The following is a 26,601-nucleotide window of genomic DNA, read 5'->3' as shown; positions in this document are numbered from 1 at the left end:
TTCCACCCACCCCACACTGAGGAGGCTCAGCTTTAGACATAAAATCTCCATTTCTGATTCTCTTAGTCTTTTGTTGTTCCCTTACTAAGTTTCTTTATTTTTTTAAATTTTATTTTTTAAATGGGCTGGAGCGATAGCACAGTGGTAGGGCGTTTGCCTTGCACGCAGCCCACATGGCCGACCCGAGTTCGATTCCTCCGTCCCTCTCGGAGAGCCCGGCAAGCTACCGAGAGTATCTTGCCCGCACGGCGGAGCCTGGCAAGCTCCCCGTGTCGTATTCGATATGCCAAACACATTAACAGTTGTCACAATGGAGACGTTACTGGGCCCGCTCGAGCAAATCGATGAACAACGGGAGGACAGTAACAGTGATTTTTTAAATATTTTTAATTTTATAAAGTAATTCACAATATTTCATTACATTTAATACTCAAACACCAATCCCACCACCATTACACCTTCCCATCACCATATTTCAGGTGTTTCCATCCCGAACCCAAACCCTGCCCCAAAGCCAAAGCGAAGTAATATATTTTGTATTGTTTGTTATGAAAAACCATGTAAATGCTACAAAAAAGTATCCTTAGAGGAAACAGGGTGAAGATTGTTGTATTCCATCCAGGGATCATTAAGTCCTTCCATGAGAGATCACTAACGTGTTAGAAGTTGAGCCTTGCACTATGTTTCTTTATATCCCACGTATGAGAGAGATCTTTTTTGTTTTTTTGGCTGTGGAGGTGATGACCTCTGTACACATATTGATGAATTAAGCTGAAGTTCTGAAATTCCATAAAGTTAGAAAACAATGATAAGTTGATAAAATTTTTTTCAAAAACTTTATCTTTCTTTTATGCAGGTATATAAATTTTAAACATTAATAGCATGAATTAATCTATTATTCATACTATGCTAATGCTTACCATCATACTGTGCTAATACATTGCAAAGTTTACATGAAGTAGATAAATCCTGCAAACATGCAATTTAGTAAGAGTGAAGAGAGGAGAATTTTTAAAATTTAAGGAGAATATTTATGGGCCTGGGCTGGAGCGATAGCACAGCAGTAGGGCATTTGCCTTGTGCGCGGCAGGCCGGCTGAGCCGGGCCGCCAAGCCGGGTTCGATTCCTCCGCATTCCTCCGCCCTCTCGGAGAGCCTGGCAAGCTACCGAGAGTATCTCACCCGCACGACAAAGCCTGGCAAGCTCCCCGTGACGTATTCAATATGCCAAACACAGTAACAATGAGTCTCACAATGGAGATGTTACTGGTCCTGCTCGAGCAAATAGATGAACAATGGGAGGACAGTGCTACAGGGCCTATAAATGCATAAGTGTTTTTTATCCTAAAAAGGAAATGATGGCTTTATGTTAGAAACTATTACAGGTAATGTTTGAGTTGAAGAGATAGCATAGAGTTGGAGAGATAACACAGCAGGTAGGGCGTTTGCCTTGCATGCGACCAACCCGGTTCGATTCCTCCACACCTCTCGGAGAGCTCGGCAAGCTACTGAGAGTATTTCGCCCGCATGGCAGAGCCTGGCAAGCTGCCTGTGATGTATTCGATATGCCAGACACAGTAACAACAAAGTCTCCAATGGAGACGTTACTGGGCCCGCTCGAGCAAATCAATGAACAGTGGGAGGACAGTGACAGTGACAGTGACAGTTTGAGTATATGCATTAATAAGTAAAAGTAGAAGAAAGATATAGATGTAAAGAAATAACCTGAAGAGTCATAGACCATTCAATAAAAATGAATCATGAATATATTATTGAAAAAGTATAAAATTCCTAAGTTTATAGGAATAAACTCCTAGGAATGAACAGACATGTCTTAATTTACTAGAGGGCAACCGTAAGTGCTAGGATTGAGTGCTGTAGTGTGGCAAGTGCTGAGGAGTTTGCTTGGTCTTCTATAGACACTCCTTTATTATTATTATTATTTTTACTTTATTTTAACACCATGGTTTACAAAGTTGAGTATAATACAGTTGTCACAGGCGTTATTCAGTGCTTAATTCCAATCCCACCGCCTGAGTGACCTTCCCTCTACCATTGTCCCCATTTTCCCACCAACCCTCCAGCCTGCCCCCTTAGCCAGGCACACAATAATTTATTTTATATTGCTTGTTACAGCTAAATGGGTAATGAAATTATAAAAAAAATAGTTTAGTAAAAGAAAATTTGTGAAAGTTGGTATATCTCTAGGGCTGGAGCGATAGCCCAGCAGTAAGGTGTTTGCCTTGCACGCGGCCGGCCTGGCCAACCGAGGTTCGATTCCTCCGCCCCTCTTGGAGAGCCCAGCAAGCTACCAAGAGTTTTTCGCCCGCATGGCAAGCAGACTCCCCGTGATGTATTGCTACCAAGAGCTTTTGCCCACATGGCCTCGCAAGCTCCCCGTGATGTATTCGATATGCCAAACACAGTAACAAGTCTCACAATGGAGACGTTACTGGCCCGCTGGAGCAAATCGATGAACAATGGGAGGACAGTGCTACAGTGGTACATCTCACCATGGGGTCATTAAGTCCTTGTCTTGAGGATTTACTAAGCTATTGAGCCTTGCTAGTTGAGCCTTCTGTGTTAATGTTTTTGTTTGTCAAGCTTAGTTGGCCTCAGAAGCTCCTTTAATGCCACTTACAAAACTGATTTCAAGGCAATGAATTCCCTAAGCCATTGTCTCCCCATGAGAGTCTGTGTTTTTCCTTCAAATCCGGACAGTGATGTAGCAGGATAGAGTATTTTTGGTGAGTGTTCATTTCATCGAGTTTTATTTTATTTATTTTTTCACTATATCCCACACTTCTCTTCTGGCCTATAGTGTCTCATTTGATCTGTTGTGAATCTGTTGAGAGTTCTTTTATATGTAAGTTCCTTTCTTTCTTGCTGCTTTCAGAATTCTGTCTCTGTCTCTGACTTTTGTCATGATGGGAATTTTGGAGATTTTCCATTTGGATCATTTTGTTTTGCTGGGACACTTTAAGCTTCTTGGGTCTGGTTCCTCACTCCTTAATGCTTGAAAATTGTTGTCTATGATTTATTTTGGGCTGGAGCGATAGCACAGCGGGCAGGGTGTTTGCCTTGCACATGGCCAACCCGGGTTCGATTTCTCTGTCCCTCCTGGAGAGCCTGGCAAGCTTCTGCATGGCAGAGCATGGCAAGCTCCCCATAGCACATTCAATATGCCAAAAACAGTAACAAGTTTCACAATGGAGACGTTACTGATGCCCGCTGGAGCAAATCGATGAACAACAGGAGGACAGTGCTGCAGTGCTACATGATTGCTTTTTTCCTGCTTTTTTATTGACTTTGTCTTCCTCCTCCTCAGAAACAGGTGATCCTTATTTTTTCTTCCCATAGTTCGCTGTCAGCTCTTCATTGCTATGCAGACTTTGCCCTCATCCTTGGCTGTTTTCTAGGGATTTCCTGCCTCTCCTTTTGGAGTTTACCAATGTTTTTCTCAGCTGCTCTTAGTCTGTTGCTCTGACCTTCTATTGGAGTCTTTTTTGGGGAGAGGGAGAGGGCACACACAGCCATGCTCAAGGCTTACTCCTGGCTCTGTGCTCAGGGATCACTCCTGGTGGCTCAGGACATCCTGTGGTCCTGGGGATTGAACCCGGATTGGCCATGTCCAAGAGCTTTAGCCACTGTGCTGTCGCCCCACCCTTCTATAATGTCACTGTCCATACTCTTCATGCCTGTCCTTTTAATTGCAGTTTTTCTGTTTCTGCTCTCATACTTTCTGTTGACTACCTGTACTCATGAAGGGCCTTCAGCACGGCATTACTGAAGTCATTCTCTGACAGTTTCCAGAGCTGGTCGCTACTGCTGGGGCCTCCGTGCCATTATTTTTACTCGTTAAGCATGGTGGGCCTCCGTGAGGCTTTCCTGCCTTGTTCACTGTGCTTGGAGGATGAGTCTCTGTACTCAGGACCCTCAGAGTCTCTGGGGGAGGGGCTCAGCTTTGCACTTTTCCTTCCCTGCCAGTCCTCATCTGGTGACGGGAGATACACGTATGCAGTGTGAGGCATGCTGAGATGAACTGTTGTGTGGCCTCGTATGCAGCTGCGTGATTCAGGGATCCAGAGACAGTGAGCAGAGTTCCGTGGTGGCCTGAAAGGTTGAATGAGCAAACAGGGGCTAAGATGTGATGTCTACTGAGTGTCTGGGCATGGATTGTTTTTTGCTTTTTTTTTTTTTTAATTTTTTCAGTCTTACATGTTTTACTATCTTTTTAAAAATTATTTTGTTTTTTTAATGAATCACCGTGAGATACAGACTTATAAACTTTTATGATTACGTTTCAGTCATACAATGATAGAGTATCATCCCTCCACCAGTGCCCATTCTCCACCACCAATGTCCTCAGTATCCCTCCTACCACCCCCACCACTCCCCACCCCCTGCCTCTGTGGCAGGCACCTTCCCTCTTACCTTCTCTCTCTCCCTTTGGATGATACGGTTTGTAGTACAGGTACTAAGCTTTCAATTAACTTAGTCAAAAATGATTTTGTCACCAAGAAAACTGAAAATACAAGAACTCAGGACTGGAGCAGTAGTACAGTGACTAGGGCACTCTCCTTGCATGAGCCAACTGGGTTTGATTCCTGGCATTTCAGATAGTTCCCAGAACCTGCCAAGACTGACCCCTGAGTGTAGAACAAAAGTGAACTCTTAGCACTGATGGTTGTGTCCCCAAAGCCTACACACACACACACACACACACACACACACTTATTTACATCCATATATGTACATGTATAGTACTGTAGCTCTGTCCTCCTGTTCATTGATTTGCTCGAGCGGTAACCAATAACGTCTCCATTGTGAGACTTGTTACTATTTTTGGCACATCGAATACGCCACGGGTAGCTTGCCAGGCTTTGCCCTGAAGGCAGGGTACTTTCGGTAGCTTGCCAGGCTCTCTGAGAGGGATGGAGGAATCGAACCTGGGTTGGCTGCGTGCAAGGCAAATGCCCTACCCACCGAGCTATCGCTGCAGCCCATTTTAAGGAATTCCATAGAAATTTTTAAAAAATCATCCTAGAAGTTCCTTTATCACTCTGATGTCGGAGAATATAACTTGCACATTTCTGAACAGCTGGCACATTATATCTGACTGTGAGTAAATGAACATACACCGAAATATAGGAAGAGGAAAGATGTAAAATAGCTGTTGAGGCAGTATACACGTGAATATGAGCGATGCCGTATAGGTTTGAACTCATAGACCACCTTTAATTCCCTAAAGCAAGAACAGGGCTGAAGAGATAATTCAAGGGTTATTACTTGCCTTGCACGCGGCCAACTCTGGTTAGATCCCTACATAGCATATGGTCCCCTAAGCACTGCCAGGAGTGTCCCTAGAATCAGAAATAAGCCTTGAGCACTGCTGGCTGTCCCCCAAACAAAAACAAAGCAAAATAAAAACAAACAAGAACTATTGGTTATACTTTGGTGAAACAAAAATGATTTGGGGTTTATTTAACCCTTCTCATAAAATTTTTTTTTCTTTTTGGGTCACACCTGACAATGCACAGGGGTTACTACTGACTCTGCACTCAGGCATTACTCCTTGTGGTTCTTGGGGGACCATATGGGATTCTGGGAATCGAACCTGGGTCGGCCGCGTGAAAGGCAAACGTCCTTCCTGCTGTACTGTTGCTCTGGCCTCCTTATAACATTTTAAGGAATCTTTTCACTCTGTTATAGGAACAACTTAAAATGAAGGATCAGTCACTGAGAAAACTGCAACAAGAAATGGACAGTTTGACCTTTCGGAATCTGCAGCTGGCCAAGAGGGTAGAACTACTTCAAGATGAACTGGCCCTAAGTGAGCCCCGGGGCAAGAAGAACAAGGTAGGTAAGGAGAGTGTGCCCTTGCCATGAGGGACAGCTGTCCCCTGGAGTAAACAGAAGAGCAGGGTGGGTAAGGAGAGCGGAAGCATGAGTATGCCCTTGCTGTGGGGGGCAGGTGTCCCCTGGTGTAAGCAGAAGCATCCTCCTGGTTCTCCTGCATTTTTACATTTGGGCGTAACCAAGAGAGCAGATGTTTATTCTTGATATATACGAAATGCTTGAAGTATTTTCTTATCAGAAAAGTGATTTTAAAAAGTGAGTTTTAAGGAGTGTTTAGGGACAACATGCACATAACTGATTTAGTGTCTGAATTAAAAAGGAAAAAAGGGGGAAAAAAAAGAAAGAAAAAATTTTTCATTTTCGTTTTTGAAAAATAAATGGGAAAAGGATAGAAAAATCTCTTCTTGGTCCAATTATTAGTAACTTTCAGTTCTACCAATTTGCCATTTATCCGAGGCAGGACAAATAAAATGAGAAACGTTGTCAGGAAGTCACTGATCAAGTGAGAGTCCAGCGGCCTTGCCTGGGATTCATGGCACTGCACGAAAGAAAGGAAGGAGGAAAGAGGCACTCAGTCCCTTGGCTCACAGTCTGCCACATGCAGTTTCTTCTTTTTTCAGTTCCTCCCTCCCCTTTTCCTTCACTTTCCCCGGTGCAACACACGTGTCTGACTGCAGTGCATGCACGTCAGGTGTGTGGGCCCTGCACCTTGGCCCTGGTGCTCTCTAAGCTTTGCCCCATGGTGTCCACACCTGTGCTCACTGATGGCACTTGTTTTGGCATGCAGGTTAAGGTGTTGGTGCTGCAGGGGGGGGGGGGGGGGTGTTCTGTGATACCCTGACCTGGGTTTGGCGGGGAGGTCGCACTTCTGGCCATTTTGCTCCCTTCCTTTTAATCGTGGTGCTCACCAGGAGCTTCACTCCTGCACCTTGCTTGGGTACCACTGTGAACAGCAGAGTTATCAAGATTGCACTTGGCACACGGGGACTCTGTAGATTCAAGCCTGTCACCGTACACTTGCAGGATCACCTTCGTGCCCATGTACTCCGAGCCACCTCCAGCCCCTGCCCCCTCAATTTGGCATTTTCCTGAGATTTAAAACTAACTCCCCCCTTTTGGATATATATAGAGAGGGGGGGGGCAGTGTTTTTACCATTCCAAGATGCTTGGGTTTTGAACATTCTGTGATTAAGAAGTTGCTTCTGGGGGGTGGAGAGAGAGTCCAGTGGGTAAGGTGCTCGCCTGGCATGCAGCTGGCCCCAGTTTGGTCCTCATCTAGAGCTGTAGGTGCTTCTGCGTGATCTCCGAGCACAGAGCCAGGACTAAGCCCTGAGTACCATCAGTTGCGACCCTGAAAGAAAAAAATTGCTCTCTTCTAGGGGAATGACAGGAGCTGGAGATGCAGTCTTGCATGTGCATAGAACAGCTTCCTGCAGTTTAGTCAATCGAGGCCGTGATGATGGTGGTAGATGGGATGAAGACCCGAGTCAGTCTGAAGCCTCCTGGATTGCTTTGGAGTTCACAGGCTTCGGAGTTATAGCCCAGGCTCTCACTTTCTGTTTGTCATATATAGGTCATTGACTTTTGTACTTTTGGGGGCCACACCCTGCAGTAGACAGGGCTTGTTTTTGGCTTTGTATTCAGGGCTTGCTCTTGGCAATGTTTGAAGGACCATATGGTGTGCTGGGGATGGAACCCTGGTAGGTCCCATGCACGGGAAGCACCTGCCCGCTGTGCTGTCCCTCTGGGCCTGTATACCTCTTTAATGTTCAACAATTTTTTTAAGCTATGCAAGCAACCTCAGTTTTCCATTGACAAAATAAAAATTATACGTCCAGGTTTATTTTGAGGATTAAATAAGATCATAAAGAAGGATAGTATTTGCCATGTGATGGGCAGTCAACATAATTCTGTCTCCGTGCCTTGGTGCATGTGTTTCCCCAGGTGGAGGGATTCTTTAGCCAATTAGAGGGATTCCAAAGTGAATTCTTTAGAGAAAGGAGGAACAGAGAGGGCAAGCATCTATATAGTAGAATGAGTTGGGAAATTTTGTCAAGATTCACCTGTCCTGGAAGTTCCCAAAGACCCTTGGGGAAGGAGTAACCCCTTGTGCCTCGGGCCTGCAACCCGTCAGTGCAGCCTCGCGCTGGCTGTTGGAGCAGAGTCCACGGGACAGTCTCGAATGAGAATGAACGTGATCAGAGCTTCCAGCTCTTTTGTGTTCTAAATATGCCTAATTTTTATGTAGCTCTTTTATTACTACTGTTGCTATTATACCTGTTTGTGTAACTCAGCCACTGTATCACCCCTTTTCAGAGGATTTTCAAGCCATTGGTTCACACTGGGTCAGTAGGTGACATCATTCTAAGTGAGGCGTGAGACAGCTGGCACTGGGTCCTGACTGATGTGTGAAGAGCTTCACTATGGGCTGTCCCAGGAAAACAAATACTCATTATTGGCTCTTTAAATGGTGCTATTCTGTTGTGTAGAAAATGTTCATTTGGGGGCTAAGCAATCGCACAGCGGGGAGGGCGTTTGCCTTGCACGCGGCCCACCCGGGTTTGATTCCCAGCATCCCATATGGTCTTCCAAGCACCGCAGGAGTAATTCCTGAGTGCAGAGCCAGGAGCAATCCCTGAGCGTCGCTGGGTGTGACCCAAAGAGAAAAAAAAAGAAAATGTTCGTATTGGGTGAATAAAGCAAAAGGAATTGTTTTACGATCTTTGTGCTTTTTCCTCCTCACATCTTCATTTCAGATGATTTTGTAAAACATACGAATTTATGTGAGCTCTTACTTAAACCAATATGTGTGAATGTTAAGTAATTTACTCAGTCTCCTAAAAGGAGTTTACCAAGTCAAGCATATAAATTGCTAAAATTTTCACTTCTCAAAACTCAAAGATCAGATCGAAGTGGTAGGTGTTGCTATGTTTGTACTGCTAGCATACTCTTTCAGCAGAGCTGTCCCTGAATTCCTCTGCGAAGAACAGCAAGCCTGATCTGTTTGTTTCTCTTTCTTTTTAAAGCTTTCTTGTCCACTGCAATATTTGCAGCCCCACTTACAGCACACAGGAGAAGTTCAATGATAAACTGTGTACCTTTTGCAGGAGTATCACATAGAAGAAACAAGCTACTAAGGTGATAGAGAATCTGTGTCATTAGGATGTTTCTCTAAAGGATGAAAGCTATGTGGACATAACTTATTCTTTTCATCAGAAAAGTGGGGAATCTTCTCAGTTGAGCCAAGAGCAGAAGAGTGTCTTTGATGAAGACCTACAGAAGAAGATAGAAGAGAATGAACGGTTGCATATACAAGTGAGAAAATCTGTTTTTTTTTCCATATGAACTAACAATGATTCAATGAATGTGGGAAGAGAAACAGAGATAGTGTTGTGAGGACGAGTGTGTGCTTCATGTCCCCCGTGGTTAGGTGCATATGCCACTCATTGATTCATTTTTTAAAAAATAATTTTTAATTTAGTTAACCACGATTTCCAAAGATATTGATAGTTGGGTTTTAGACATTTCAGCATCAGTCCCACCACCAGAGTCAACTTCCCTCCACCAATTCCCATATCCCGTTCCCACCCCAACTCCACCCTCACCAATTCATTTCTTAACTCATGTGTCTAAATGTGGAATCGTGTTTTGAAGTATGTGTCTTTGGAGGACAGTAGGAGAGCCTTATAAATTGACACAGAAACATACAGGACATTTGATGTCATTTGATGGATGGATCTTTTAGATGGGGTCTTATCAGTAAGTAGTGTTTGCTTTTTGAAAATTAGTACTTTTCGGTTTTTATCTATTCTCTCTATTTGTTTTTAATTGGTGAAGCAAAATAGATTTATCAAGACAGACTTACTTATAGAAATGGGGGAGGGGGTGCATATTTGAGAATATGGGCTAAGGCCTGTTGGGGTGTGGGCAAACATATTCTGTCCCATGCTTAGTCTTGGGGCCTCGCTCAAGGCAGCCCCACATCTTTCCCCCCCCTTCATTTTCTTTTCTTTTTCTATTTGAACTTAACATTTATTTCCTTACCTCAGAGGCCCTCAACTATTTGCAGACCCTCAAATGTTGAGTCAGTGTAAGACCCTAAATTATTCTGCATATTCCCAGAGAGATAGTATATTTTATACAGCTGTGTCTCTTGATTTATTTTGAAATGGTGAGCATAATCAAATGGTCGAAAATAAATATACAGTAAATTTTACCTTTCAAAAATGGTAGATTGGGACCGGAGCCATAGTATAGCGGGGAGGGCATTTGCCTTGCACGCAGCCAACCCGAGTTCACTCCCCGGCATCCCATATGGTCCCCAAGCACTGCCAGGAGTAACTTCTTAGTGAAGAGCCAGGAGTAACCCCTGAGCAAAAAAAAAAGTCAGATAAACTTTTCATCTCAGTGCATTTTTGTTGTTGTTGCTTTTGAGCACACACCAGCTTGCACACACCAAAAGTGCTCAGGGCTTACTCCTGGGTCAGCACTCAGGGACCGCTGCTGGCAGGCCTAGGGGACCGGATGGGGTGCCGAGAATTGATGCCATGTGCAGGCCAAGCACATGACCTGCATATTATCTCTCTGACCTATCAGTGTATTTTTGCATTAAGCGGTTTTTGCTATTTTGCTTTTTTGCTTTTGAACCATGCCTGGTCATGCTCAGACATATTCTTGACTCTGTGCTCAAGAATCACTCCTGGCCAGTCTTGAAGGGCTGTATGGGATGCTGGAGATCAGATTTGTGTCAGCTGCATGCAAGGCAAGGCCTCACCTGCTGTTGCTGTACTGTCTCTCTGGTCCCGTTTATTAAGTATTCTTAATTGTTAGCTAGTATTCCTAATATGGAGGAGAAGAGCTGCATCCCATATGGCATTTTTTTTCAACCTGTTCCAGAAATTATATCTATTTGAGTTTTGACTGTTCAGTCATGGAAGTCAGCTTATAGAAGTGTTATATTCTGGTCCATTGAAATTGTTTGAAAAAAACTGAACTAGAAGTTCTTTCAGGGTCAGAGAGATAGTACAAGGATGTTTGTCTTCCACGTGGCTGACCCAGAATTGATCCCCAGCATTTCGTATGGTCTCCAAGCCTGCCAGGAGTGACCCCTGAACATAGAGCCAGGTCTAAACCCTGAGCATCTCCGGGCGGGGCCCAAAACAACAACAAAACAAAAACCTAAAAAAGGGAGCATATGAGACTGAAGAAGGAGTTAACAGGCTTCGGAGAAGGCTTCCAAGTAAGGTATGGGTGCAGAGTTAACTTCTACTAAATCTGAGCTGTGAAACATCTGGCAGATGATCTGGCGAGTCCTGCCCTGCTCGGCTTTTCCTGTCTGTGGAGCAGTTCCGGCATGAGCCTTCCCTTGACTGTCCTGCGAGGACTCTGTGGTCAGGCCCCTGTGGGTTTTGGTCAGTGAGCATATGGCATCGTGGGAACTGCCCAGTGGGATGGCGCTGCTGGTGTTCATCTGTTCATTGGTCTATTTTAGGATCTTGTAAGAAGAGAAAATCGGTCTTTTGTTTTCAGTTTTTCGAAGCTGATGAGAAGCATAAGCATGTGGAAGCAGAGCTGAGGAATCGACTGTCCTCTCTTGAAACAGAGGCTGCTCAGAACCAAGCTGTGGTGGACGGCCTGACGCGGAAGTACATGGAGACCATAGAGAAGCTGCAGAATGACAAGGCCAAACTAGAAGTAAGCCCCAGTGTTGGCGAGAGCACTTAGGGTCGAGGCTGTTCCAAATGGTCTGTGCCCGTCCTTAAAGCCTAGCCAGTCACTCAGGGCCAGACGGTTGCTCATGGTCGGTCTGTCTAGGTGCCTGCATGTCAACCATCTGTCTCTGTTCCCTTCTCAAATGCAGGTCAAATCCCAGACCCTAGAAAAGGAGGCCAAGGAATGTCGACTTCGAACTGAAGAATGGTATGTGGGCTCTGAAGTAAGGTTCAGAAGACTCGGGTTTTGGTGTTAGCCCTCCTCTGGCGTCATTTTCTCATAGTTGAGATGAGATGCAGTGGGTCATCCTCAGGCATCCTTCCAGTTCTCTTAGCTCTGGTTCTGCTAATAGTGGTGTCAGCAGGGTATTGGTGCTCAGAATGCAGGTGCTTTGGGCCGTGGCAGATAGTGTTTTGGGCTCCGTTGAGGACCCCAATCTGCAGAGAGGGCCTTCTCATACCCCCTCAGGAAGACTGCTGACCATTGCCACCTCCCCACTCTATGATACATTTTGAATAGAATGAAGGTTATGTGTTACAACTGATAGGTATCTAAATCCTCAAGTTGAAGTAATAGTTGTTTGGGCTGAGAGATAGTACCGGGACTAAGGTGCCTGCATTGCATGTAGATGGCCCTGATTCGATCCCTAGCACCTGGCACAGAGCCAGGAATAAGCTCTGAGCAGAGTGGGGCGTGAGTCAAAAACAAAACAGACCAACCACAAAAACTTGTTCTGTTTTATAGAACAAAAGAACAAAAGAACAAAAGACAACTTGCAGTAAAAGCGTGCCCCAACATTTATTTGTTGCATCACATGGTATTTTAGGTTTTAGTAGTTTTGATCAGGTAAATTTCTTCAGTTAAGTGGTAATGGTTGATTTTCACACATAGTCTATATGTGTAATTGTGTTCTCATAATTGAATCAAAACCAAAATGTTTGAGTTCAAGGAAAATGAAATCTGATGTCATCTTTAAGAAAAAGAACTTTGCCATAATATACTTGAACAAACATGTCTATGTAGTAAAGAGAAACTTTATAATGGACCTAAGTTTATTTTGCACTCAGAGAAATAAATTTAGGATTTTATAAGATGCCCAGACATAAATTCTTATAAAGTTCCATGTGATTCAGCAGATGTCTTGAGGGGTTAAGAATCAAGGTTCTGGTGTTTTTTGTTTTAAAATGCTCATCTTTTACATCTGTCTCCAAGTTTATGTTCATTTTGGGCACATTGTTAAAAAGTCTGACACCAGCTGTTGAGGTATGAAGCAAAGTCTGACTGGTGATAATACAGTGTTCTTTTTTTGTTTTTGTTTTTTTTCAGTCAATTACAGTTAAAGAGTCTTCATGAAGATTTGTCAGGTAGATTAGAGGAATCCTTATCAATCATCAGTGAAAAAGTACCTTTTAATGATACAAGTAGGTATTATGTTCAGTTTTTCATTATTTACAACTTTGATCTCTCTGTCATAGCCAACTAATTGAAATGATTTCTAATGTATTTGACAAATATCCTTAGTGGCCCAGCAGAGAGTTGCTTGGTTTTGTTCTTTTGAGGAGCTTTGACGTTCAATTCCATAGGGAGATTTCAGATGGTCATAGAACTACTAGAAATCTAGCATTCTTGGGAGAAGCCAAAATTTATAATTGAAAAAAATTATGATGTGTCTTTGACATACCGCAAGGTAAGAAACACCCTCCACATACTAGGTCCCTGAAGTTGCTCATGACCAAAGAGGGTGCTGTGAGGTGCATTGTCTCAATCTCTTGTATCTTGTATATTTCCGGTGAATTCTTAGGAAGCTGACTTAGATAAGCCTTGCATATAGTTTCTTTGTGGAGTAAGCTGGTAGTTTACACAACCAGAAGCAAGGAAAAGAACTTTAAAAAAAGAAATTAATGAGGCCAGAGTGATAGTGCAGTGGTGGGTATGGCATGTTGCTTGCATGTGGCTGACCAAGATTTGATCCCCAGGCTTCTGAGGGGGGTCAGTTATGGTCCCTGAGTCTGCCAGGAGTGACCCCAGACCAGAGTCAGTGGAAGCCTTGAGCACTGCCCAAAAACAAGAAAAGGAATGAAGGAAGAGAGGAAGGGAGGGAGGCACGGAGGGAGGGAGAGATAGGCTGAGAAAGGAAGAAAGGAAGAGAGGGAGGGAGGGGGAGGGAAAGTAAGAGGGAGGGAGGGAGGGAGGAAGGAAGGAAGGAAGGAAGGAAGGAAGGAAGGAAGGAAGGAAGGAAGGAAGGAAGGAAGGAGAAAGATCAATTTAACAGAATGTGTGGGATTTGGAACTTGTTTTCCAACACATTTCCCTCTTTACAATTACATGATTGAAATTAGTGTTTTTCTCCCCTTTTCCTAGGGGAGACCTAAAAATAGAGGAAAGTAAAGAGTGAACTTTGAGCTAAACCTGAAAGCATTGTGTCACTATATCAGAAATCTAAATTCTGTCCTTTGAGACCTACACCTGTTTCTAATTTCTGTATTAGCATAGATAGCACGAGCATACTTTCATTTACTGAACTCGAAACCTTGGCATTTCATTCTCTCAGTCGTCTCTGATTCTGTTAGTCATCAGGTTTCACAATTTCCTTTTGAATCCCATTTGGACTCATCTTTCCTTTCCCAGTATTAGTGGCATCCTGCTTTTAGGGCTTACCCTGTTTCAGGTAGGTTATTGCTCTAGTTACTATTTAGAGAGCATATGCTGAGCACCCAGAAAGGAAGGGAGCATAGGGAATGGTAAGTAATTCCTTCAGAAAATTCAGTCTAGTAGGGAAGATAGAAGGTAAGAAATGTCTTAAGCTAAGCAGTTTGGGAAAGAACCTCTTAGCGTTTCAGAGGAGGGACGGATTACTGCTGGCGGGGTGGGGGGAATTCGGGGAAAGTTCTAGAAGGCCTGTGCTTTGAGCTGGGCCTCGATGCCTAAGATTTACTGGGCAGAGATGAAGGAGAACAAGCAAGAGAATTTCAGAGTACAGGAGTAGGAGGAAAGGTAACAGTCATGGTTTGATGAGTAGTGACTATGAGAGGGGTGTGGAAGACATGGACAGGTCAGTTGGGAAAGTGTGAGTGGTCCTGGGCACCAAAGCTTGTGGACAAAGAACTTGGGTACTTAATTGGCCAGGAAATGGGGTTCTTGATCCAGGGAATGCCATAAAGGAATTCGTGGCAGTTAATGTGGCAGCCAGTTTACTTGACAGTGGAGTGGGAAGAGGGGCTGATATTGTGATGGTGCTGTCCTGGGCGCTGGGCTGGAGCCTGGGCCAGAGTCACCAGGGAGATACAAGGAGGCAAGGAAGAGGGAGGAGGTCACGCGAGCCAAAGACATGGACAGCAGAGAAGCATCACTGCCCATGGTCACTGTTCGTTGTTGGATGGAAAAGACAAGGATGTTCATTTTGTTTCTATTTAATAATCTGATATATGTCATTATTTATAGGTAATTATTTATCAGTGAAAGATTAGACCTTGGGAGAGGAGCTGATATTGACCTTGTTGGATATAAGTATTGCCACCACCTCCTGTTGGGTGTGGCAGGAATGAGGGGTGCAGAGTACAGGAGCTTTGCTCCAGGGTCTTAGAGAGTGCAGAGGAGCTGGGGAAATAGAGTGAGGCAGAAACTGGAGAAGGGAGTGGGTTCCTTCCTCCCTTCTTCCTTCCCCACTCCCTCCCTCCCTCCCTCCCTCCCTCAACCTTTCCTTCCCTCCCTCCCTTCCTTCTTTCCTTCTTTTGGTTTTTGGACCACACTCTGCAATGCTCTGGGGTTATACCCGACTCTTGTATCATTAGGAAGCTGACTTAGGTAAGCCTTGCATATAGTTTCTTTGTGGAGTAAGCTGGTAGTTTACACAACCAGAAGCAAGAAAAAGAACTCCTGGCAGTGCTTGGGAGCCATGTGGGATGCCAGGCATCAAACCCGGGTTGGCCACATGCAAGGCAAACATCCTCTCCACTATACAGTCTCTCTGGACCCTAGAGAAGGGAGTATTTGATCTGATGGTGCTTATGAGTTCCTTCCATTACTGTGGAGAAATTAAAGAGTGTGATAAAGGCAGCTGGGTTTGGTGGCTTTGGGGAGGACCTTTGAGAAAAGGGCTTCCTTGCAGAGTGGAGGTGAACACCAGTTGCTACCAAAGACTGCTAGGTGGAATAGGCATTAGGGACATTGGCAGAAACAGTTTCTTGTTTTTTTTTAACTTTTGGGGTCACACCCAGTGATGCTCAGGGGTTACTCCTGACTCTGCACTCAGGAATTACTCCTGACAGGGCTCAGGGGACCATATGGGATGCCGGGAATTCAAACCCAGGTCAACTGCGTGCAAGGCAGACAGTCCTATGTGCCTGAGGAGGCCAGAAGCCGTGTTCCTAGGGGCCTGAGGAAAAGATAGGCGAGCTGAGCTTCGGGCTGTGAGGAGAGTGGGAGTGTACGAACCTGGCGCCCCAGAAGCTCTTCAGACGTTCTTCGAAATGGAAGCTTCGTTGATTTGTTTTATCCCAAATACTTTTCTGAGAAACAGCAGAATATATGTAAGCGTCATTGTTTTCCTGAGCTGTGATGATTGACTTTCATCATTTTAAGTTCCTCCATAAAGCTGGTCTGGCTGCAGAACATTTGTTACTTTGCATTTATGCTGTTTTTCTGTACATGCCAAATGAGAGATTTAATGAACAAACATTGTTTTTGTTTTGTTTTGTAGAATATAGTCAGTATAATGCTCTGAACGTCCCACTCCACAATAGGAGACATCAGGTAAAGATGAAATTTTTACTTTCAGCCATTGTGTTTGCCAGACTTTCAGAAACCAGAATTAGTTGGCCTGGGCCTCTGTGAAGTGTGCCTGGTCATTCAGTTTAAGTTTTAAATCTGAGTTTCTCCCACAGCCGTTAAGCCAGAGATTTTCAACTGCTGTGGGTGCAGGTACCAGTATTGATCTATGGGCATGAACAAGTCAAAAACCACCACTTTAAATGATGTAGCTTGCTGTTCATTGGGCCATAAGCCATAGGGATCTTCCTGTTCATCTCGTCTGAAGCAGTAGGCTTGCAGTCGGGCCACCCTTGTTTGTGTGCGTCACACTGTCCCCTGTTTTGGCAGACCCTTTGCTATAGTGGTCTTCGTCACCTAGAGGAGGTATATTTGCCAAAATTGGTGACTTTGTAATTTATTTAGATTGGAACATTAAAATTTAAGAGGGAACAAGTGAATTTATTTTTTTATTAGTGAAACACCATGAGGTACAGTTACAGACTTACAAATTTTTGTGCTTGGGTTTCAGTTATACAATGATCAAGTACCCATCCCTCCACCAGTGCCCATTTCCCACCACCACGGGTCCCAGTATCCCTCCCACCCCCCATCCCCCTATCCCACCCTGCCTCTGTGGCAGGGCATTCCCTTTTGTTCTCTCTCTCTCTCTCTCTCCTTTTGGGTGCTGTGGTTTGCAAGAGAGGCATTGAGCAGCAATCATACTTGGCCTATAGCCTACTTTCAGCATGCTTCTCCCATCCTATGAGGATCCTCCCAACACCCTTTATTTGGTGCTCCCTTCTCTATCTGAGCTCCCTTTTCCCCTAGCACGTGTGGCTCGCCTCCAAGTCATGTAGCAAAATTCCTGGTACTAATCTCGGCCACTCTTGGATGTTAGTCTCCTATTTTGTTACTTTAGGGAACAAGTGAATTTAAATGAGGAAATAATTATATTTGAATTCAAATGCTTTCTTCTGAAGTAGACTTTTTAATGTAATTTGATAAAAATCACTGGATAGTCAGCTTTAATTTGTACACTTTTAATTTTAAAGCTGAAAATGCGGGATATTACTGGACAAGCCCTGGCTTTTGTTCAAGATCTTGTGACCGCGCTTTTGAACTTTCACACCTACACAGAGCAGAGGATTCAGATTTTCCCTGTTGATTCTGCCATTGACACTATATCTCCACTGAATCAGAAGGTAACAGAATGCCTTATTTTCCTTCAACAGTATGAGGACGCATTATTCATTTTCAGACCATTTTTGTGCAACAGTAAAATACAGTCAAGAACTTGGGAGAAAACAGTCATAGATTAGGCCCTTGAGATAAAATAGAGCAATCATTTATATTTATTTATTTATAAAATAAAGGTAAAATAAAATTTTAAATTATAAAATTATGAATTAAGTATATTAGAAATAAATATTTATAATATATTTATAAATAAATGTTGAATATGTGTATAAACATTTATAGATAAAGTAATAAAATTTATTTGTAAAAAACTCATTTAAACAAAATTTTTTTGACATCATGATTTATAAAGCTGCTAACATGAATGTTTCTGGCATATAATGTTCCCACTCTGAACTCACTCCTTGTCACTCACAGCAGTATCCCAGACAAAAAGGAAATTAGGAACTAAATTAGCTGAGTCTCGGGCCCCTGGTCTCTCTGATTACACCCAATTATGGTGAGATTCAAGTATGTCAATCTTGCATGTCAAACTTCATTTTGAATAAGATGTTTTTCTATAATTTACCTTATAGATGATATGATGATATTCATAAAAGAAAATAATCATTTTTGTTTTTAAATTTTCCAATTTTTTTCTATATCTATCCCTAAACCTGAATTAGTCCTTTGTAAATACAATCTAATGTACCAGTGACAGTTAGAAATTTAAAGGAAAAATTTTCAGTGAGGTTCTGCGATTGACAGCCCTTGCCAGTGATTTCTGCTACAATTAATGCCAGTACCTCCCACGTCCCTAGTGTCCCCAGCTGCCCTCAAGGACCCCAATGCCCCTCCCTTTCTGCCCGTCCCCCACCAGGTCAGTATGTGATCAGTTCTCCCAATGTGTGGCCTTTGGCCATAAGTTTTTGTGTGTGTTGAGTTTTGGGGCCACACCCAGCTGTGCTCTGTGCTTACTCCTGGCCCTATACTCCGGATGACTTTTGGTGGGGCTCGGAGGACGATATGTGGTGCTGGAGATCAAGCCCTGTTTGTCCTGCCCATACACTCTCTCCAACACATAGATGTTTTGATATCTTCCTTTTTATGATTTTTCCATACCTAGGTATTGCTCATCCTAAACATTCTGTGAAGTAAACATAAGCACCAGGGGCAGGAAGGTGGTTCCAAGGGACTGAGCTCACACAGGGCATGTGGGAGTCTCTGGTCAATCCCCCACACCTGTGACCCCCACCATCTCCAGGGGTCACCCAGAGAATTGAAGCGCAGTGCCAGGAGTAGCCCCTTCGCGCTGGTGGGGGTAGTCAAAGCAGAGACTGTCTTCATACAGACTTTTCCCCCCTCAATGAGAGAGGGAACTGGAAAAGTAGTACAGCGGGCATAGGCTGCTTGCCTGGATGTAGTTGACCGAAGTTAATGCCCTGGCAGCCAGTATGGTCCCAGAGTCCATCAGAATTTATCCTGAGCAGAGAGCCTGGAGTGAGCCCTGAGCACCGCTGCATGTGGCCCAAAGACCCAAAAATTAAAAATTAAAAAAAAAAAGAGATATATGACTCAAAAATCTGTTAGTCTTTTTTTTTCTTTTTTATTAAAAAACAGACTTTTATTTTATTTTATTTTATTTTTGCTTTTTGGGTACTCCCAGCGATGCTCAGGGGTTACTCCTGGCTCTGCACTCAGGAATCACTCCTCGCAGTGTTGGGGGGACCATATGGGATGCCAGAGATCGAACCCGGATTGGCTGAGTGCAAGGCAAACGTCCCACCCACTGTACTATCACTCCGGCCCAAAAATCTGTTAGTCTTGATTTAAAAAAACAAACATTTCTGTCCCCTGAAAGAGAAGCAGGTATTGAGGGCAGAACGCCTCTTGGTGCTGGCTTTCCTCCATGTCCCTGCCCGTTTCCTCAGTTACACTGGCGGGGGGCTTGGCAGTAGTGTCTGGGCTCATGAGAAGGAGGTGTCTCTGGGTAAAAACCAAATGCCACCAAACCAGAAACAGGTTTTTGACTCAGTGAGCCCAGTTCAAGTGTGTTGACTGTTGGCTGGTTGTTTGTCTCACAGTTGCTCCCTTCTGTTCAGTTCTCACAGTACCTTCATGAGAACGCGTCCTACGTCCGCCCCCTCGAGGAAGGAATGCTTCAGCTGTTCGGAAGCATCACTGAGGATACTGTGACCGTCCTGGTAATTCTCTCCTTTCACTTCTCGAACTGGGAGCTCCTTTTTGTCAAACGACTCCTTGACCTTGGTGTTGTTTTTCTTTCCAGGAGACAACTGTGAAATTGAAAACTTTTTCAGAGCATCTAACCTCTTACATCTGTTTTCTTAGAAAGATTCTTCCTTATCAGTTAAAAAGGTATTTATTTACCTTAACGCTTGGGGGCTTCGGTAATTGGGTGGCCTCAGACCCATGCCAGAGGTAGTAAAGTAGTAATAGACAGCCTGACCTTTCTGCACCATAAATTGTTTGGACTTCATGGAAAAGAAAACCATGACTTGAGCAGCTTAACCTTATGTTTAAGAAAGTTGAATTATGGTCTCTCAGCTAGATTTGTTTTTCAGTGCTTTGGTACAGTGATTACTACCAAATTATGCAATATAAAAGCACTTTTAGTGATTTTTCAATGACACATTGATTGAAAAATTTAGTGGGGTATTTATTACATTTTTGCTATAAATATTTCAATGGGCTTATAACAACTTATGCATATGCATTTGGATGTATCATCATTAGGTTTCTTTAGAATGTTATATTTTTTGTTTTTATTGTTGGTGACCTGTTTTAATTATAAACTAAAAACTTATCTACTAGCCTTTATAGAATACATCATTTGGTTACCTTAAGTTTACACTTTAAATGTTTTTGAATAGGCAAAACAAAAATAATAATAAATTGAAATTTGATGAGACTTTTTATATTTTTTGATACTTCTGGTTAAAACTCTAAGGCTTCGAATTCATCTGTATTTTTTCATTCTAGGATTCAGCTTAGAAGTAATAAAGTTAGAACATAAGAGAAATAAGAGCATAGATATGTAATATGTGTAGCACTGTAGCACATATCCCGTTGTTCATCGATTTCCTTGAGCGGGCCCAGTAACGTCTCCAATGTGAGATTTGTTACTGTGTTTGGCATATCGAATATGTCACTGGCAGCTTGCCAGGCTTTGCTGTGCGGGTGAGATACTCTCGGTAGCTTCCCAGGCTCTCCGAATGGGGCAGAGGATGTAATATTGCAAATAATGTTTAGAAAATACATACCTGAAAGACTTGTAGATATTAAAAATACAGAAGTAATTGTAGTTCATAAGTTTTTATAAAACGAAAGTAATAACTTTCAACTTTTCAAATTATAAAATTTTATTATTAAAAAGTAATTTTAATTATTAATCATGTGGTTTTATTATTTAATACTTTCAATTACAATTTAAATTATTTAATTATTTTTAATTATTTTAATTATCTTCAATTAAAATTAAAGTAGTAACTTTCAACTTCAAAACAAAATTTCATTATTTAAAATCAATTAATATTTTAAATTGTTAATAAAATTAAAGTTATAATTTTATTCAGATCTTTGTATGTTATGTTTCAATATAATTCAGATTTTAAACATTGACTTCAGGGCACCAAGTGATAGTACAGTGGGTAGGGTGCCTACACGGGTCTGATCCCTGGCATCTATATGGTCCCTGCAGAGCCAGGAGTAACTCCTGAGCATCGCTGGGTGTGACCCCCCCCCGCCCCCAAAACGCCAAAATTAAATGAATAGATAAAATTAACTTCAGAAGTTTAAATAGCATTGCACTCAATATAATTTACTGATTTATCTTATATTTGAAGAGAAATTTAAGAACCATTGCAAAAATATGTTCTCTGCAACAGTTGCTTGTTTTTATATTTTTTTGCCATATATTTTTTGAAACACAGGGAAGCCGGTCCTTGATCTAAGATTCCTCTTCTTGAAATGTTCCAACTGATAAGCTTTCAGTTTACCTCCTACCTTGTCAGGCATTCAAGATTGTGCTTGTTTTTTGGTCATTGGTTTAAATAGCAGTGTCATTGACAAAGATGACGTGTGCTTCAGTAGTAACTTAATGTAGTGATGAATGAAGCTGTCTGCTGCCATAGTTAGAAGTTGAGAGAGAAGAGCCAGCAAGGGCAGGGGAATGGGTATGGTTTTCATTGCTGGATTCGTAACTTCTTTACTTGTTTAAAAAGCATTTTATTTGATTATCAGCACTTTTTTAATTAGCGCTATTAAGAATACATCTTTTTTAAAAAATACATCTGTTTTTAAAAATTCCTATAATCAAGCTTGCCTTAGTAACCATTTAAGATGGAAACGATGTATTTCGTGAATGTTGGGAATTTACTTTTAAGTTTTAAGTCCATATTTTGTTTATTTTTCTCCCTCCATCTTTTTGGATTTGGGAGCTGCATACACTAAAGATGTTTCTTAGACGCTCCTCCCTACCGCAGGGCTGGGGAGATTGCGCACACCACAGCAGCTTTGCGGGGAGTGGATTTTCTCTGCTATGTCCAGTTTAGGAATATTGTTAATTAAACACTTTCTCCAAGACATCTTGAAGGGAACCATCTTTCACCTGCTCTCAGGATGGAAAGATAATGGACTCCTGCCTTCACATTTATTCCTCATAGTTCATTGGCATCTGCAGAAAGCAGGTGCATTTAAAAAATGGCAGGAAAAATGATACCAAATTCCTCTTTTTAGCAAAGCCCCTCTTTGGCTAAAGTAGTTTGGTGGTTTAGATGGTGTCTTATAGCTAACTGAAAATTTTCCAGGATGCTCACTTTAAAAATATCTACCCATTCCTAGTTTAGAAGAAGAATGTGAATCTTCTCTTTGCACAACTGCGTTAAGAGCCAGGAATTTAGAGCTGTCTCAAGACATGAAAAAAATGACAGCTGTGTTTGAGAAGTTGCAAACTTACATTGGGCTTCTCGCTTTGCCAAGTAAGTATGTTCCTTCTGGTTCAACTTGAAGAGGGATACTTGAAGTTGAAAGGGAGAGATGGGTTAGCGTATTTGAATGGGAAGATCCTATAATCTGGAGTCAGCAAAACTGGAATTCAAATTCTCTACTTCCTTACATATATTTATGACCTTGCACAAACCACTTTGCTCCGCTGGGCCTATTTCCCACTTACAAAATGGAGGTAAATGTGACTGATGAGTTGAATTAAGAATGGATGGGGCCAGAGAGATAGTCTAGCCAGTAGAGTGCTGCATGCAGCAGACCCGGGTTCCATCCCCGGATCCCATATACCCTCTGAGTACTTCTGGGTGTGGCCCCAAAGCAAAAACAACAAAAAAAAGAATGTACCGATGTATTAGGCATTGAAGATTTGCATTAAATATTAACTCTCTTTCCTCTTTTTTAAATAGAGAAGGGTAAAGTAGAAGTATATACACCAGCTTTCCACTAAGTAGCACAGGGATGGTTTAATATGTTTTAGTTTCCCTTTGAAAAGAAGGTGGTTGGATTTGTCTGTTCTCCCCTCCCCCGGATAGTTGAACAGACTTCAGTTTATATCATTTTTTTTTAAGAATTCCATGACTTGCGGATGGAGTGATACGACAGTGGGTAGGGCACTTGCCTTGCGTGCGGCCGTCCTGGGCTTGATCCCTGGCACTGTATATTGTTCTCTAGTCCTGCCAGGAGTGAGTCCTGTGTGCAGAGCCAGGAATGAGCCCTGAGCACCCCTAGGTGTGGCCCCCCTCCAAAAAACAATTTTTTTTTGTTAAAGAAAGCTGTGTCTTTCCTGGTCCTATACTCATTTTACTTTTATAATACCTTTAATGGGCTGGAGCGATAACACAGCGGTAGGGCGTTTGCCTTGCACGCAGCCAAAATGGCTGACCCGAGTTCGATTCCTCCGCCCCTCTCGGAGAGCCCGGCAAGCTACCGAGAGTATCTCGCCCGCACGACAAAGCCTGGCAAGCCACTCGAGATGTATTTGATATGCCAAACACAGTAACAAGTCTCACGATGGAGACGTTACTGGGCCCGCTCGAGAAAATCGATGAATAACGGGAGGACAGTGACAGTGAATACCTTTAATGTGATAAAGTTTACTAAAGTGCCATACAGCTTACCCGTGTAAGCCGTACAGTTGAATAGTTTTTATAATATCCTTAGATATGTGCACCATCACAAAAGTCAATTTTAGAATTTTTTTTCTTCTCAAGAAGGAAAATGCTGGGCCAGGGCTGCCCTGTGTCGGTGAAGCACGCACCTTGCTTGTGTGTGTGTCTGGTTTCCCAGCACTGAAAATGAAGCAGATGCAAAAGCCCTTCTAATTTTGACTCTTACTCTCTTTTTTTTTATTGAATCACCATGAGATACAGTTACAAGCTTTCATGTTTGTGTTTCAGTCATACAATGATCAAATACCCATCCCTCCACCAGTGCACATTTCCCACCACCTATGTCCCCAGTATACCTCCTCACCATCCAACTCCTCCCCTGCCTCTGTGACAGATAATTTTCTTCTTTGTCTCTACTTTGGGGCATTATGGTTTGCAATAGAGATACTGTGAGTCCATCATGTTTGGGCCTTAGTGTACTTTCAGCACACATCTCACATCCCGAGCAACCCCTCTAACCACCATTGACTTAGTGATCCCCTCTCTATTCCAGCTACCTTCTCCCCCAGCTCATGAGGCAGGCTTCCAACTGTAGAGCAATCTTTTTTTTTTTCCACTTTTTAGGTCACACCGGCGATGCACAGGGCTTACTCCTGGCTCATGCACTCAGGAATTACTCCTGGCAGTGCTCAAGGGACCATACGGGATGCTGGGAATTGAACCCGGGTCGGCCACGCTCAAGGCAAACGCCTTACCCGCTGTACTATCACTCCAGCCCCTTGTAGAGCAACCTTCCTGGCCCTTGTCTCTACCATCCTTGGGTGTTAGTCTCAGCCGTGTGCAGGGCAAGCTGCCTTGCCCCCTTTACTCTCTTTATTTATTTTATTTTATATTCCACAAATGTAACTCTTGCTCTCTTAATCCCTCATTGTACCTCGCCAGCACTGGGCAGTTATTGATCTATTTTCTGTCTATGATTTGCCTGCTTTGAGCATTGAATATAAACGGTATCATATGTGAGCTTTTGTAACTTCTTTCAGTTAGCATAATGTTTTCTAGATTCAACCAAGTTACAGTATATATCAACATTTTTTTTTTTTTTTTTTTTTTTTTTTGCTTTTTGTGTCACACCCAGCGATGCTCAGGGGTTACTTCTGGCTCATGCATTCAGGAATTGCTTCTGGCGGTGCTCGGGGGACCATATGGGATGCTGGGAATTGAACCTGTGTCAGCCATGTTGGCTGCGTGCAAGGCAAACGCCTTACCCGCTGTGCTATCGCTCTAGCCCCAACATTTCATTTCTTTTTATTGCAGAATAATATTCCATGGTGTGGGGGCTGGAAAGATAATGCATAGTTGGCCCCCCTCTGATCACCTGCTGCCTCATATGACCCCCTGAGCAGTACCAAGAGTGATCCCCGAGCACAGCGCCCGGAGGAAGCCCTGAGCGTGTCCTGGCATAGCTCAACCCCGTCCTGAAGCATTTGATGGGGTGGATATGCCACACGTGATTTATCATGTGGACGTTGATGGACGTTGGGGTCTTTGCACCTTTTTGGCTACCATGAAGATTGGTGTATATTCACGAGCAGGTTGTGAGTAGTCTTTTCACTCTTGGAGATTTGGTAGGAGAGGAGTTGCCCAGCCATGGCCTCTCTGTCTCTAACTGTTGGACGGTCTATCTGACGGTTTTCCGTGGTGGTTGTAGCGTTTCACATTTCAACCTGTATTGCAAGAGGGTTCTGATTTTCTTACATTCGCATCAGACTTTTGTTTTGTTTGGGGGACACACCCTGTTGGTGCTCAGGGCGTAGTCCTCACTCTGGGCTTGGAGGTCATCCCTACTGGTGCTTGGGGTCAGCCGTGTGCAGGGCAAGCTGCCTTGCCCCCTTTGCTCTCTTTCTGACGCCACCTCTAATTTTTGTTCCTTTTTGATTCAGCCATCATAGTAATATCTGACTTTCTGAAGAGGTTCCCATTGGAGTTTTGATACAGTCCCTGCTTCCTAGTCATGGTGAACATCTTTTCATCTCTTCATCGGCCATTTGTCGAGCTTCTTTGTTTATTTGCTTTTTGGGTCACACCCAGCGATGCACAGGGGTCACTCCTGCACTCAGGGCTCATGCACTCAGAAATTACTCCTGGTGGTGTACAGGGGACCATATGGGATGCTGGGAATCGAACCTGGATTGGGTTGGCCGCGTGCAAGGCAAAGCCCTACCCGCTGTGCTATCATCCCAGCCCCAGTCTAGCTTCTTTGGAGGTATGTTTCTAATATCTTTTTCTATTTTTTTAATTAAAAATTTTCTATTAAAATTTCAGTTGTCTTTTCATTATTGAGCTGTAAGGGTTCTTTGTGTATTTTATATACAAACCTCTCATCAAATACATGAGTTGCTATATTTGGAATGTTTTCTATTCCAAATATTCTAATATCTACAATGCCAGTGTCACACTGTCTTAATGATCATTGTTTTGCAATAAGTTTTGAGACCAGGAGTTGTGAGTCCTGCCTCCTTGGTCACTGTCACTGTCCTCCCGTTGTTCATCGATTTGCTCGAGTGGGCCCAGTAACATTGTGAGACTTATTTCTGTGTTTGGCATATTGAATACGTCACGGGTAGCTTGCCAGGCTTTGCCGTGCTGGCAAGATACTTTGGGTAGTTTGCCAGGCTCTCCGAGAGGGACAGAGGAATTGAACTCGGGTCGGCCATATTGGCCGCGTGCAAGGCAGATGTCCTACCCGCTGTGCTATCGCTCCAGCCCGCCTATTTGGTACTTGTTTGGAAAGCTTGTTTTGCTATCTGGGTCCCTTGCAGTCTCGTATGAATGTTTGAAACTTGTCCACTTACACCAGGAAGTTAGCTGGGATTCTGATAGGAATTGACTTGAATCTATTGGTCAGTTTAGGGGAGTTTTGCAGTTAGAATGTGTCTCACAAGAAAATATGTCGATCTCTGACTGCTCTGTGAGTG

At 43.2% G+C, this 26,601-nt stretch overlaps 1 protein-coding gene across 1 annotated transcript in view; it reads left to right on the top strand.

Moving 5' to 3' along the window:
• PPP1R21 (protein phosphatase 1 regulatory subunit 21) overlaps positions 1–26,601 on the top strand; it is an 82,368-nt gene that overhangs the window by 14,793 nt on the left and 40,974 nt on the right. The window contains exons 3-12 of the mRNA XM_056114774.1: positions 5,712–5,858; positions 9,075–9,173; positions 11,388–11,552; positions 11,719–11,777; positions 12,897–12,991; positions 16,270–16,322; positions 17,372–17,521; positions 19,598–19,699; positions 19,783–19,871; positions 22,356–22,492. Of these exons, the coding sequence (XP_055970749.1) occupies positions 5,712–5,858; positions 9,075–9,173; positions 11,388–11,552; positions 11,719–11,777; positions 12,897–12,991; positions 16,270–16,322; positions 17,372–17,521; positions 19,598–19,699; positions 19,783–19,871; positions 22,356–22,492 (1,096 nt within the window). The remainder of the gene's footprint in view (positions 1–5,711; positions 5,859–9,074; positions 9,174–11,387; positions 11,553–11,718; positions 11,778–12,896; positions 12,992–16,269; positions 16,323–17,371; positions 17,522–19,597; positions 19,700–19,782; positions 19,872–22,355; positions 22,493–26,601) is intronic.

This window comes from Sorex fumeus, unplaced genomic scaffold (assembly GCF_029834395.1).
Source record: "Sorex fumeus unplaced genomic scaffold, SorFum_2.1 ptg000003l, whole genome shotgun sequence".
Classification (NCBI taxonomy): domain Eukaryota; kingdom Metazoa; phylum Chordata; class Mammalia; order Eulipotyphla; family Soricidae; genus Sorex; species Sorex fumeus.
The sequence above is the reverse complement of the archived record's forward strand: the minus strand, read 5'-3'. Positions and strand labels throughout refer to the sequence as shown.